Below are 15,713 nucleotides of genomic sequence, written 5' to 3'. Positions count from 1 at the left end.
GCATGCATGAAAATCACCTTCGCCTCCACTAGACTTCACCTCTGCTCACAATGAACCATCACCTAATCCTATAAGCATCTAAAAAAATATACTTCTATTTGATTCTTTATTTATATCCATAATACTAAGAATAGATTCAAAGAAACTCCTTTCCTAGATCTCCTTTATTTTTTTGAATAGTTTTTCTAGTGTGATTGAGATGCTGAAAATGGGCCCTAGTCCAGCAAGGGAAAAAAACACAGGGGAGCCGGATAGAATTCGCCCCGAGAGAGAAGTGGGCTGAAAAGAAAATAAGAGAAAAGAAAAGGAAAGGCAAAATGAATGCGATGGGCTAAGATAGATGGGTTTTCAGCCCACAGTAGAAAGAAGGGGTTTAAAACCCTTCGAATTTTGAAACTCACTTTGAGGTTTTAAAAAATCAAACCTTAACCAACCAAATAACGTTTGAAACTCCTTTAGAATATTTGAGTTTTGAATATTAAAATTAAGTTTCAGAAATAATTTTAAACTTGTTTTCAATCGAACTTTAATTTTTTATTTTAGAAATATAATAAAATATAATCATGGCTTAACCAAGACTCCTATAAATTCATTTTTTAAATCATAAAATTAATGAAAGCACCATGAATACAACAAAAGAATTATAACCTATGCCATTATTTATTAAATTTACAAAATATTTTCCTTTTTGTTAAAAATGTAGTCATAACTCTAATTTTGTTCTAACAAATTTTACAAAATTGGAAAAATCAAAATTCTGGGTGTTCCAATTGCCAAAAAGGCAACCAAAAAAGCATGTTATGTGAGTTTGCCATTGTTGGCATGTACTCTAGAGAACAAAAATAGCCAAGCGTTTCAAACCTTAAAAGATTTCTTTTGTCCTAAGAGTATAGTTTGATTTCCTTCATGAACTTGTCACAGAATTTAAAAATCATTCTCAAACTCGAATAGCGGATAACCTACCTCTTGTAACTTTCAAAATTGAATAAATTACCTAAATAGTTTAGAGTGGTTTCATGGTTGTTTTGGCTGATGTGGCATGTGGGCCACATGTCTTCAGATTTTTTTAGCGAGGCCATTTTTGTTGAATATTTGAGATCCTAAATGATCGCAAATGAAAAAAGATATACTATAAACTTTTAGATCTCTTCATGCACTACAAATTTGGTACTTTTTCATAGGAGAACCAAAATACCCATGGCAAAGCAGCCTCTTCTTCGCTCGTAGTTCATGGTCGTGTTTCTTTGAAAAAATCACTCTTCAAACATGTGATCCATGCATGGAGGCCGATCTCGCAGGGTGGGAGTGGGGGGGAGGGGGAGACAATGTGGTGGGGGCTGAGGAAGCATCTCCTGACGACGTTCGGGAGCGTTCGCACAAGAAGCAAAAGAAGATCAATCTAAGTTTGTGATTCTTTATGTAAATATGCTTGGAAAAGTATAATAGATATTGACTTAACGTATTGCAACTGATGTGTGTATGAATCTATTGTGCAATTGAACTTAAACATATGTGTGTATGAATCTTCATGTGTTTACGAACTTGGTAACGTATACATATATGGACCTATTGTATGGATTTGTAAATCTAATTTGAGGTGTCAAATTTGTGGTACCTCTTTTAGTACGCTAACAGTGTGATGGGATTTGTGAAGCTTGTGCTTGACACTAATGTGTAGTTATCCTTACCTTAGTATCTGAAATTGATTGGTTATTTATTTGCAATCTTCATTTGTCAAAAGCACATGATTTAGTTCACAAGTATATATTTTTAATATTCATATTTGCCTTACTTGACAACATGTCCATTGGTGCTTTTCCTATCTGGCACCATATACTTCTAGAGCTTCTTATATATATAACCTGGGAAAAAACATCTTCCTTGTATAGCCCTTTTTTGCTTTTCTATTTGGCACCATATTTTTAACATTTATGTTTGCCTTACTTAACAACATCATTCATGCTTTTCCTATCTAGAACCATATACTTCTAATACAAAGAGGGGCATATGTGTCATTCTGGCAGTCACTTAACTCCGTTAGTAGAGCAAATGGACGGTAGTGCCAAATAGGGGAGGAAATTTCAACTTGGCGCTAGATAAGGAAGTTTGATTTCACCAGTGCTAGACCATTTTCTAGTTCCAATAGATATTTTTCTCTATAACTTTGGTATAGACCATGTTAAGAGCTTATTTGATTTATTTTTAAAAAATATCAATTTTTAAAATACGAGAAAGTAAAGTGAATATGGGTGTCTAAACAATCTCATATAAAAATGCATCGACTAGAAAGTTTTAGACCACATTTGGAGCTACATCGCTGGTATAGGCCATGTCAACAATGAAGGCCATTTGAAAAAAACATAAAAAATCAATGTCAAAATCCACTAACTTAAAAATAAATATTTAGATCTCTAGATGATCTCAAATAAAAAAATTCAACAACAAAGTTGTACATCGTATTGAGAGCTACAAACTTGGTATATACCATGTCGACAACTTAGAACACTAAAAAAATTCAAAAAACTGATTTTCAAAATATAAGAACTTAAATTCATATTTGAGCATTTAAACCCACCGAAGAAAACCATTTTAAAATGGTCAAAGGGGTATTTTATCTTTTTTACCCACGGCAATCCAGTTTCCAAATTTAGGGGTAAATCATATATTATTTAGATAAGAAATGAGAAAGTTTTTTTTTTCATTTAAGAAGAACGTGAATTAGGGGTGTGTTTGGTTCATTTCCAAGACAAGTCTGACTAGCAAAACTAAACCAGGCTAGCCCAAGCCTGCCTCTAGCAAGTCAATACTCATTTGTTTGGTTGCATGCACTGATGAGCCTGGCTAGGAGAAGTTCTTGTTTGGTTGGTTGACTTGGTTTGCATACAGTCATCTCTTTCTTGAGCTGGTGAGTTCACCCCCTTTGATGCATTCTCTCGAACATGTGGTGAGCTCCGTCTCGGTGGCGCTGCTCTGCTTCGGCTCCTTGAGGAAGAGCTCCTTCAAGCTTGGGTAGCAGCGGTAATACGTAGCTCACGATGAGGTGAATTGTCATACTGCAACGATACTTGAAGCTCACCGCCGACACGGTGGGAGGCGAACTGTAGGGCGAATTGCAGGGCGACCTCCAAGTTCACCTGGTGCATCGATGGTGCCACTCCCGCGTCCACCGACCGCCGAAGATGGACACAAATTAGTGCCCGCGCTCAAGACCGCTAGATCTAGAGCAGGAGACGCGCGCCAAGGGAGGGGAGACAGCGCCGACATGGAAAGGGGAAGGAGCTTGCGCTGCCATGGGGAGGGGAAGGAGCTCACGTCGGCCAGGGAGGGGATGGGAAGGGGAAGAAGCTCGCGCCGCCATGGGGAGGGGAAGGAGCTCACATAGGACAGGGAGGGGATGGAGAGGGGAAGGAGCTCGATCCGCCATGGGAAGGGGAGGGAGCAGGGGAAGGGGGAACGTGGTGCGCATGGAGGAGGAGCCACAAAAGTATAACCATTGACAGACAAGTTTGATATATTCAATACGAACCACAAAAGTAGATCAACGAGAGAAAACCTTCGAGTTTTTTCCCCCATTGATTTCAGAGTTAAGAGGTGACCTACATGTTGTATAATCTACACTTTTATTTACCTTTCTCTTGGTTTACTGAACAACTCCTTTAATTACCTTGGCCCCAAGGTCTAGGAAAAACCAATCTTGGATCGTGACCGGGCTTTCTGGTGGGTTAGGCACTTAAGGCCTTGTTTAGTTGGCAAAAACTTTGGTTTTTGGCTACTGTAGCACTTTCGTTTTTATTTGACAAACATTGTCCAATTATGGAGTAACTAGGCTCAAAAGATTCATATCGCAAATTACAGGTAAACTGTACAATTAGTTTTTATTTGTATCTATATTTAATGCTCCATGCATGCGACGAAAGATTCGATGTGACGGAGAATCTTGAATTTTTTTTGCAAACTAAACAAGGCCTAAGTAAGGGCTTGTTTAGTTCCGAAAACTGAAACTGTAGTACTTTCGTTTGTTTGTGGTAAATATTGTCCAATCATAGACTAACTAGAGTTAAAAGATTCGTCTCGTGATTTACAGTCAAACTGTGTGATTGGTTTTTGTTTCCGTCTATATTTAATGCTTCATGCATGTGCCGCAAATTTTGATGTGACAGGGAATCTTGGAAATTTTTTGGATTTCGAGGTGAACTAAACAAGGCCAAAGTCGTTGCGTGGCTTTCCTTCTTGTCGAAAGTGAAAAGCAGTAAAGAAAAGCAAACATATGGCGACCCTAGTTTATTTCCTCAGTAAAAGCAGTCAGCTCAGTACACGGTTCGTTGGCTCTTGGCTGGATTCAGAGGTAAAAAGCACGCGGATTGACGCTTTGACTGTACTTGCCTACCCTCTGTTTTCTTGGGGATCCACATCCGCTCGTCGCGTTGCCGTTTCCAGACTCGGGGAATTCCACAGCCAAGGCCACGGGCCACAATGGAAGCGCTCCGCAACGCGCTTCTCAGCGAGCTCGCCGGCAGAGCCGTATCCTTCCTGGTGTCCACGTGCGGGAGCAGGCTGATGCCGGTGCCGGCAACCGTCCAGGAGCGGGAGGAGAGCCTGATGCACCGCCTCCAGCTCCTGCTCCTGAGGAGCGCCACGATCGTCGAGGAAGCCGAGGGCCGGCGCGTCACCAACCATGGCGTGCTCCGGCAGCTCAGGGTCCTGAGCGACGCGATGGTGAGAGGCCACTACGTCCTCGACACCGTCAGGTACGACGCCGGCGGAGGATACCAGCGGCAACAAGAAGAGGACGGCAGCAAGGAGAAGGAGGTGGTTCCAGCGTTCGCCCTGTCCAGATTCACCCTAGCCAAGCGTGCCCGATGTGAGTCGTCGTCGGAGACCACAACCACGGCCAGCCCGGCACGCCGGAGGGACACCTCTCTCCAGCTGCAGCGGATGGTTCGCAGCCTGGAGGCCATCCTCGCCGGCGCCATGGAGCTGGCCGTGTTTCTCACGGCCTGCCCGCCCATGTCGTGCCGCCAGCCTTACAGCGCCCATCTGTTCCTGGACAAGTGCATGTTTGGCCGACACGCGGAGAGAGACCAGGTTCTTGAATTCTTGCTGCAAGCTGAGCCGCCGGCGCCGGTGACGGTGACTGCTGCAAACCCGGCGCCGGGAGTTCTTCCGATCGTCGGCCCCGCGCTCATCGGGAAGAGCACCCTTGTGGAGCATGTCTGCAACGACGAGAGGGTGCGCGGCCATTTCTCCCTTATTCTGTTGCACGCTGCAGCCGGGAGTGCTGGCGTTGGAGATCTTGGAACCATGGCCGCCTTAAGGGACAAGTGCGCGACCAAGCATCAGAGCAACACGGAGGATGAGAGATGGTTGCTTGTCATCGAGCTCTCAGGGGATGTGGACGACGAGGCATGGAACAGCCTCTGGTGCTCTCCTGGTCGTGGAAGAAGATGCATGCCATTGCCGTGGGGGAGCAAGGTGACACTCACGAGCCGTTCCGAGAAGATCGAGAGGTTCGGGACGACACGAGCTGTCAGACTGAGATGCCTGACAGCCTGAGCACTGAAGCCATGTGGTATTTCTTCAAGCTGAGTGCGTTCGGCAGTTCGGGGGCGCTGACCCAGACGAGAACCCGAAGCTGGCGTGTTGGCCATGGACATGGCGGTCGAGGCACGGGGGTCGTTCATGGCCGCCAACATCATGGCCGCCATGGTGAGAGCCGACCTCAGCAGCCGGCAGCTCTGGAGCAAGGTTCTCGCAACAGCGAGGCATTACATGCGGAAGAACCTCGTGCTGTTTGGTGAGTACCCGGACGACCTCAAGGCCAAGGATCGTCCTCCCCGCACTTGGAGCATGAATAAAACCGCGTGTTTCCTGATGTACGAGACTTAAGTGCTCAGCTCAATGCCTCAACCTGAAGAGCAGGCCCTCCTCGACCCGGAGGTGACGATAATTTACCTCTACATTCAGCGGGAGCTCCCCGGAAGCTCACCGTGGCCACGTTAGCAGAATTATTTTGGGCCGTTTGATTTCGCATTCAATGGTCAGATTTCATTTGAGCTCCTATCCAATTTTGTCGGCATGTGGTGGCCCGTAAAAAAAATCCCCTCAGTCTCTCCTCCCCGTCTCTCCTCCCGACGCCTCGCTCGTTCCCATAAAAAAATCCCCTCGGTCTCTCCTCCCCGTCTCTCCTCCCGACGCGACGGCGACAGGCGACGGCGCCACCCGCGGGCGGGCTTCCCCTCTCTCTGTCCCTCTCCTCCGGCGTTGCGGCGTGCTAGGTGGCCAAGGACCGTGGCCTCCTCTTCACGCGATGCCGGGGTGTTGGCGCCCTCCACGGGCGCTCGACGAAACCCTAGGTACCTGTTCCTCACCGTCGGCGGTGGCGGCGAAGCTCACCGGCTTCATCCCATCGGTGCCCCCTCCTGAAACCTCTCGAATCCTCTTTCCCTTTCTCTACTCTCAGCTTCCTCGTTCTCTCCCTGTCTCCTCACATGACGACGCACCGGTCGGCTCCTCTGAGGCGGCGAACCGCAGCATCGTTGCTGACCTAGGGTTCGCCCTCCGTGTCATTAGCCGTTTAGGATCGTCCGGGCCCTGGCACGGCAGGTCCCATGAGGGCGGCGGTGGCAAGGGGAAACCCTAGGTCACCTACCATTGCAGTGGCCCCGACACAGGTGGTGCGGACGCGTGCTCGCCGGTGTGCAAACGGGGTTCCACGGTCATAGCGGCGACGCAGGGCCATCCCTCGTCCTCGCCTCTCTCTTGCTGTGCAAAAGTCCAGCCATCAAGTATGGATGGATATGGGTACTTTGCCGTTCCTATTGGTGCTTCAACTTTAATGTTTAGTTTCGTAGAGTCGCAGATTTATTTCTTCAGATTTGTTCAATGGTGTATGTGCAGTTGTAGTACAATATTTGAAGCAACGGCCTGTTCAATCATGTTGCCTTTATGAGGCAGTTAGTTTTGTTGTCATAGCACATGAACTGATCTAATTAGATGCTTCAGATCACTTGATTTAGGAGCCACTGATGATTATTTCTTTCCATCTGCATCGACTGACAAGAAGTAACATTTTTCCGCAAAGTGAAAGCTACTTTTATTTCACTCTGCTTTTGTTCCAGGGAGTTTTATAGCTCCAAAAAGCATTGTTGCGACATATCAATTTATGATTATGTATATTTACTAAGTTGTACATTTGGTGGCTTAGACATATTCGAATAACTTCAATCTTTTGTTATTTTTCTAGGGAGACAGAATGTCCAAATGATTTGGCTATCCAGTCCCTTTTATCAGCAGTGGATTCATTTGGTGCTGATTACAAGCTTCTTGGGATACAGGCTTCCAGGGAGCCAACGACATGATATAAGAAACTTTTCATGCTTCCATTGGCCCAATTCTACAATGGCATTGTCAGGTTTTATGTGTCTCACAAAACTCATTCGCTTTCCTGCACTCAAATCACAGTTTAGTGTACTTAGAGCAACTGTGTTTTTACTTTCCAGTCACCCTTTCACAACTGGACTTAACAGATGGAAACATGCGGATAAAGTAATTTAGTTGGAGCTATTGGAATTTACGGCTCATAGTACCTGTTCTCTTTGCGTTTCCTTGCATCTAATTTTCATGGATTTGCCATGTTTAATTTAATTCTAGGAGCAAAGGAAGAGATTACACAGGATGGCCATGCGGTTCTGCATTGGTTTTGTGTCAGGGAGGACTAAATGGTCCGTGGACAATTTGTTCAGATCTTTGATATCGTCCTCATCTTCTTTGCAATTCCAGTTTGATCCCCCTAAGGCTGGGGTTCCAATGCATCACATATTTGACCATAAATGTAGCGGATATAGAATGGGTGGTTAGTACCTACTATAAAATTTATCACTACCGGTTTCTGAAAGATATATTTATGTACTCCTATTGATCGTTTAGTACTCTAGCCAAATTCCTTTTGACTTTTCATGCTCATAGGTCATCCAACTTTGTATTTATTTTTGGCGCTCCATCTTCCTGTCTATTAATTGATATCGGTTTGTTGCCAACCCTTCTCTGGCACTAATCGGTCTAAGAGTTTTTCCAACCATATCGAAGACATCTATATGTTTCTATCCTCACTTCATCATCATAAATGAATTATATAGGTGTCGTAAGAGTTCTTGCAAGTCGAAGCTTTTGAAAACCTCAGTAATGCTATTGGAATCTTGGTCATCTCCACAGAATATTCAGCCTCAAGCATTTTGCCTGTGTTTTTAATAATATTCCTGTCCTTGCACAAAAAACTTACTTTGACTGATCTTCAGGTAAGCTACCTGTGCACTAAAGTTTCTTTATTTTCTGCTCTCATACTTGCCTTTCCTCTCTATACCTATCATACCGTCATCCACTTCCTAAAGCAAACCTTGTGGTGTTTAACTATAGACTAACAAGATATGCAATTAACCACTCTCTTTCACAGTTCAAAATTGTGTTACACGCACTGCTCCATGTGTAAAAGGAGACCAGCTAAGCACTCTCTTCGAGAATTAAAAAATGGGTTCCAAGACCTGATGCTTGTGTTCAAGGAAACCAGCTACACGAAGGCTCACATACCTTCCTTCTTAGGATGCTGTGTCTGAAGGTATGTTTTTGGGCATGCTTGACCTTTTTGATAGAATTGAAACCACGACAGCTGCAGATGGTGTCCTTAAATATGAATTTTGGAAAGTACTTAATCCATCCCAAATTATAGGACGTTTGACTTTTTTGATACCAAGTTTGACCATTTGTCTTACTCAAAAATTTGTACAAAATATCACTTCTTTTGTTGTGGCTTGGTGGTTTATTAATAAAAGTTGTACATGTATTACAAACTTGGGATAAAAAAAGTCAAATGTCTTATAATTTGGGATGGAGGGAGTATATGTTACTCCTTTTTATTGTGCACTTCTTCTAATTGGTCCACTGGAGTTGTGGATCGATCTTTTGAATTATTTACCACCCACTTCATAACAATCAAAGCAATACTACTGTCGGTAAATAGTTCTGTCTTCCTCAAACTGCATGACTGATATTCATTTTATGCACTTCATTATGTTGGTTGTCCTAACCCGACTGTAGGTGGTGAGCTTCTTAACTAAACTTTCAGCCTATACTGACATCTCTATGTTGAAATACCTGTACAAAAGTGTTGTAGATCTGTCCGTTTTTTTTTTGCAAACATCTGTCCAGTATTCTGACAGATATGAAGAGTATCCTGTTTTATGTACTATGCAAATCAATTTATAGGCCAGCCAATGCTCATTCCTTATGTTGTCTTTAGTATCCAGTTCCATTGTGAAACCTTTTTGTGCCAATATTTTAGTGCCAAACTTAGCACCCAATTGGTTAACTCAAGAGTGTATTGTGTAAATTTTAACCATATACGACAAAGGATTTCAAATTTGTAGTGGAAAATGCTTATATAATTTTCTGGAACAGATACTACTACATCGATTATATTCACTAAAAAAGTTGTTTCTTCAGGGCATCAGCTGAGAAGACCATAGGGTGCTATGTGGAAGCCAGCTGGGAAGCCAGAACATACAACTCTCATGGGAGGTCATATTCCCTTTGTTGAATTTTTGTTTCAGCCTCAACAAGAGCCGGACCAATTTAGTGGTGGCTATTATGGGTATCCCCAAGGATACTATCCATATGGTTGCTTGCCCCCTCAAAATCCTGCCATATACACCTACACAACAATATCCAAGGTATCAAAGTTACCAACAGCAGCCAGCATTGCAGCCTCCACCATAACAGGTAAGCATGTTGCTCAAGGCCCTACCACAACATTTGTTAGTCGGTGTAATTGTGTGCCACTAAGATATCTTGTTCCTCCCTTTGCAGTAGGAGTAAAGATGACCCGAGAGGATCTTTTGCAAACTGCCCCCAATGTTGTTGGGGCAGCATCTTTGGTGCATCAGCACGACAATCTCCTTACTTTTGCACTGTTATATGTATGTTCCATAGAATGTGTTCAGTTATGTCCAGGGAAACAATGCTACCTATGATTCCGTCTATTGTACAACAACACCATGCCCAAAGCCACATTTACATGTACAAATCATGTGGCATCGCACGTATTGTATGCCTATGCTTCATTACTCCCTAACACCATATGTAATATATTCTTATTTGTTGTAAGACCAATTACAGCCACTTACTTTTAATTAACTTATCATATAATTTAAATGTGTAACACATATATTATTTACCCACACGCGCGCAGGGGCGCGCGCTTCGTACTAGTAATGGATATATTGTCCGGTCAAGTGCAACTGCAAGGAAGGTTTGACATCTCTTGTTTCACAAATCTATACTATTGCTACCGCTCTACTTTAGCGACATAACGGACAGAAACGAACGGAAAATCGCTCTATCGTTTTCATTTTTATATTTTTAGACGAAAACGGAAGCGGAAGCCGGACAACCGGGAGCGAAAACGGTAGCGGGATAAACGGTAATACGAAAACGGGTAAATACGATCAAAAATAGACGGAAACGAGCGGTAAGCGAAAATTCAAACCGGAACATATAAGCCGCATATGATAGCGCAAATACAGAGACCAAAATGTAATACCAAATATCAAATATGCACTGACCAGTGACTAGTGACCACATTAATACAATACCATATATCTATAGTCCATAGATCATAATTCACACAAATATAAATTATCCATACATCGCATAAGAACATATCCATAGTTCATAGATTACAATTCATACAAATATGAATTATCCATACATCACATAAGACAAGAGACATTTTGGGCCATATTGGGCTTAGGTACTATGTTGGGCTACTTTTCCGTTTTTATGAAAAACGAGATAGAAAACGGGATATCCCGGTAAAAAACGGGATTCCGCAAATACGGACGGACAAACGCTCTACCGTTTTCGATCCCGCTCCCGCTTTAATCCATCCCGTTTTCGGTCCCGTTTCCGTTTATCCCGTAAAAAACGAAAACGAGCGGGAAAATACGGTATACGGTTGCGGACGAACAGGATTTATTTGGTCCGTTTTCAACTTTACATATGTTCAATAACTTTATCCATTGACACATGATATAGGGACACATGGACTACAGTTCTGCGTCTACCATGATGTAACATGGATTCTAGAAAGAAAATATATTATTTGGTTGCTGAGCGAGTGCAACTGTCTGGCCTGTGACGTGTAGATCCCACACCCCTCATCCCGCTACGTCCACAAGCTTTTCGGATGTATTCTCCTAGCCTACATGACCGGGTGGATTAAATTAATGGTAACTTAATCTAACAAAATAAATTCTTTATAATAGTAGTTATCTCTTATAATTTCACTCCACGCCATCGGTCAACGGTATGATCATGTGCAAGCTTGTTAAAATTTTTGAAAATGATACTTTTCGGGTGTGCGTCCGCAGCTCCAAACGCCTGCACACCCCCGACGCACCTTATCCTTTCCCCACAACACACAACACTTCTTCTGCAAACGGCCACACAATCTCTCTCTTTGGTGACAGCTACCGGTGGCGTACTCCCCACGCCCACGCCCCACCGGCTCCCCTGTGTGCGGCCATGGTAGATTTAGCGGTGGCGGTGGAGGCAGATCCACCGAATCTAGCCGTGGCCCGTGGCGGCGGCGACGACGAATCCGTCGAATCTGACAGCAGCAGCGGTGAATCCGCCGAATCTGGTGACGGCAGCGGCGGCTAATCCGCTGAATCTGGCGATGGCTAATCCGCCGAATCTGGCGGTGGCGGTGAATCCATCGAATCTTGTGGCGGCGGCGCCAGGTAGGTCCCGTCATCCTCCTCTCTCTCTCTCTCTCTCTCTCTCTCTCTCTCTCTCCTCTAGGGTTCCGGTGAGCTCTCCTTTCTCCGGTGGACTATAGAATGGTCGAACAAGGGAGACAGGTAGGCCAGACGGTGAAGATTGTCAATGGGCAACTAGGGGAGCTGGCGATGGTAGGAGCAGTCGGGCTAGGTCGGGGCGTGGCGGTGGTGGGGGAAGGGAGGGAAAGAGGGCGGCCGCCGCGAGCGCTAGAGTTCGCCGTAGCTCTGGCGAACCCTGGCGGTTGCCGCGAGCGCTAGAGTTCGCCGTAGCTCTGGCGAACCCTAGCGCCCGCGACATGGCGGTGGCCGGTGGCAGGGGCAAGGGAACCATAGTCGGGGAATAAGAGATCTGGTGTGTTTTTTTCCTTTTTTTGCAACAAAAATAATTTCTTTCTCAAATAGGAGTGTGTGGCCGAAAATTGGATTTTCTACACGCGCAGGCTTTTGGATAGTTCTAAAAATTAACCTCTGATCCTAAAACCCGCGAAGAATGACGAATAGTACATTTGCTGCTTCCCATATCTTCTCGAATGTCCCGACAACTTAGGCCTCGTTCGGTTGTGCGACCAAACCACCTGGATCCGCCTGGATTCAATTCTGGGCCTCGCTGCGTCCCACAGGTCTAGGCTGGCCAGTAGCAGGCTGCCCACTTTGTCATTATGCCAGCAGTGTCACAATCGTCACCCACGCTGTCTGCATCCATGCATGATGGCCGTCTGGATTCAATCCAGACCTCTAGAGTAGTTGAACCAATCCTGTTCAAAATCTACATGTCAATCCTGGACTGCATTCCCCCATGCATTTACTCTGCAATGGAAAGGAGATACTCTCCCTCCCTGGATTAGTTCCACCTAGATGCAACCGAACATGCCCTTACTAGAATCAGCCAATGAAAAGTAGATGATACACTACCATTCAGAATATATACACGCTAACCACATGAAAAAGTATCAAAAGAAAACTCTGAGATCTCATAACAGGGCATGCGTCCAGTCCACGTACTGGGTTTGCGGCTTGCCGGCCTGTACAAAGGATGAGAAATCGACATCTTCTCTCGTGGGCTGGGCTGCCGCTGCCGGGGTCATATTTTAAATTTGCTGGGGTCGAAGGTAACATACGGTAGATTCGCAAAAAGTTTTTTTTTCTAAGCTTAATTGGCTCATCGTATATAGACGACACTAGTCAATATGTGGCAATTGAAAATCTCCTTGCCGTGCTCGGTTATGCAATTATTATGCTGACTGCATGCATGTGTGTATATATAGTACTTATAATCAAGTTTTTACACATGAATAATGTGCCTACTACATTTTGTTAACCTTTTTCTTCATGTCTGATGGCGAAGTACACTAACCTGCTTTACAATACGTTCATTTTATCTTTAATTCCCTCCGATCCCATAGGGAATGATTGGTCCAAATGAGTCCTTAAATACTGAAATATATCTTTATTTTTAATCTTCATAGAGACATAGACGAAGCAAAGAACACAAGCAAAGGCAACACACTATAACAGGACCACATACATATAATTGTCTAAGGTAGTGGCTTAGTTACTGTTGTTGCTTTGCCTGGTTAGTACAACATAAGGATGGAAACCATATCTGCTTGGCCAGGTTACTCATGACGACAAATTGGATGTTGGAGCCATAGTCGACTGGGTTGTAGGTTCCACTGGTGAAGGTGAACCCCTTTAGGATCGAAACATTAGTTTGCACCCTGGGCTCATCATCGCAGAGGCCAACGTTATCGATGCTGTTATGCTGCCTCCTAGCAGTGTTCTCCATCCTACGGAAATACTTTTGGGCATGGCTAGAGATTTGCACCAGTGTCCTAGTGGTAACGAAGTGCTTGGAGATGTTCTTCCAATCGCTTGGTAACAAAGTGTTCTGGTATTTAATCATTTCTTGAGTAGTTTCTCCATGTGACCAACGAATGACAAACTGCATGTTTGAGATCTTCACGACTGGTGTAGATACAGGGTATACGACATAACTAACTACTTTGGTAATAAAATTATGATTGTGTCATGGACTACTTATCTGAGATTTTTTACATTATCTCATATTTTTGTTCAGCCTCAGGCTCCCCAGAAAACTGTTTGCTTACCATCTGTGTTGTGAGCGTGAATTTATGGATCGAATGATATGTTGCATTGGTGCACTCTAGATGTGGTGCAACATATCATTCAATAACACCATATCTATAGAGTTGGTGTTTGATACACTTCCATATCTAGAGAGTTGGTGTTTGATACACTTCCATATCTAAAGAGTTAGTGTTTGATACACTTCCAACGTCGTTGATAGTGTTGTGCTGCCTCCTAGCAGTGTTCTCCATCATATGGAAATACTTTTGGTCATAGCTAGAGATTAAGCAATGGTGTCCTAGTGGTAACAAAGTGCTTGGAGATGTTCTTCTAGTCGCTTCAACTATACACACGCAAACCGCAGAGGAAATTTCTACTTTAAGACAGGGTTCAGAATGAAACATTGCATATGAATACACATCTAGTGTCCAGTACACATCTCAAATGCCTCATCATAATCAATAACCCACATTGATCGACTAAATAATCAATACAGTACCCTACACATGACATTCTGATATATGTAACAATAATTTGCATAAAATATATGGCAAGCATTTCCAAAATAGGGAAAATAAATAAATGGATAAAAAACTAATGAGTGTGTGAAACAAAATTGAGAGTACATAGAAAATCATTACTTGTGTCCGTCCATGGTTCGAAACCTCCCATGCTGCCTCCCCTAGTGAGGATTTGGTTGGCTATGTGGATCCTCCCCTGCCTTCCTCTTGGCCTTCCTCCCCTCCACAAATCACCACCCAAGACATCCATGGTTGATCCTCCACTGGCATCCCCAACTTGTCATTAACAAGCTTGCTACTCATTGATGCATGCTAGTTGCCGCTCAACATCATATGCATCTTCTCCACCATGACATCAATATACAAGTTGGTTACCTTATGCTTCTCCTTTGTGAGAAACCTTGCTTGGAGCACATCCACAATGTTAGTTTTCTTATTGTTTATGTCATTGGCATATGTACTCTTGGCACTGTGGTAGAGATGAGAGCTTTCACCGTACCACTTTGATCTCAGAGGCATTCCACTCTCCGTAATTGGGATCCATAAGTAATACATACGATACATGGTATTATGAGCTCTGAATGTGATTGTTGGTATGGGGAGAATGGAAATCACTAATTTAACTGCATATGCCCATGCGAGATTCTAGGTACATATGCCCAATAGCTTTATCTGTAGGCACATGATAAGGGGACACATGCACTCCTATGGTACTTTGTAGTGTAGCATGCTATGTGTATAACACATAGGAGGGCTACAAGAATGTAATCACACTTATGAAAGGGGCCATTTGGTATAGATTATTAGATAGCTCCAAAGTTGTTTCTGCACCATTTTCTACCAACTGCTGAGAAGGGAGGTCCTCCTCACATGGAGCTCTAGAGATCCAGTTGTGACATGCGGCTAGCACCTGATGAACCTAAAATAGGAAGCTTTTCCTTGCACTATGTGCTAATGCACAGGCCTAGACCTAGAGGTGATGATAATGGATATGTTGTCTGGACGAGTGCAACCACAAGGAATGTTTGAGATCTTGTTTGGAAATCTGTGGTACCACCTAATTTAGCTACATATGTCCATGTGAGATCTGTGATACATATACCCAATAGATTTATTTGTAGGCACATGATACAGGCACACATGCACTCGTACAATACTATGTAAGTGCGGGGCGTGTGTATAACACACAGGAGGACCACAAGAATATAACCAAACGTGTGTAAGGAGCCATTTTGTACAGATTCTTAGGCAGCTTTCAAATTGTTTTTGCAAC

At 43.9% G+C, this 15,713-nt stretch overlaps 1 protein-coding gene and 1 long non-coding RNA gene across 6 annotated transcripts; both read left to right on the top strand.

Annotated features, from left to right (window-relative positions):
- Positions 4,474-5,553, top strand: LOC8076171 (putative disease resistance RPP13-like protein 1). The gene has a single exon (XM_021449740.1). The coding sequence runs from the start codon at positions 4,474-4,476 to the stop codon at positions 5,551-5,553; it is 1,080 nt and encodes a 359-aa protein (XP_021305415.1).
- On the top strand, positions 6,119-10,185 carry LOC110430719. Of its 5 annotated transcripts, none has more exons than XR_002448077.1 (5): positions 6,119-6,353; positions 7,244-7,411; positions 7,651-8,611; positions 9,504-9,771; positions 9,859-10,185. It is a non-coding gene; the product is annotated as an uncharacterized LOC110430719 (long non-coding RNA). The 5 variants fall into 5 exon arrangements; XR_002448078.1 differs by having other exon boundaries at positions 7,244-7,721; positions 8,136-8,611; XR_002448076.1 differs by having other exon boundaries at positions 6,120-6,353; positions 7,244-8,294; positions 8,450-8,611.

The sequence above is a fragment of the Sorghum bicolor genome, chromosome 10 (genome assembly GCF_000003195.3).
Source record: "Sorghum bicolor cultivar BTx623 chromosome 10, Sorghum_bicolor_NCBIv3, whole genome shotgun sequence".
Lineage (NCBI taxonomy): Eukaryota > Viridiplantae > Streptophyta > Magnoliopsida > Poales > Poaceae > Sorghum > Sorghum bicolor.
This window is presented reverse-complemented; position numbering and strand designations above follow the sequence as displayed.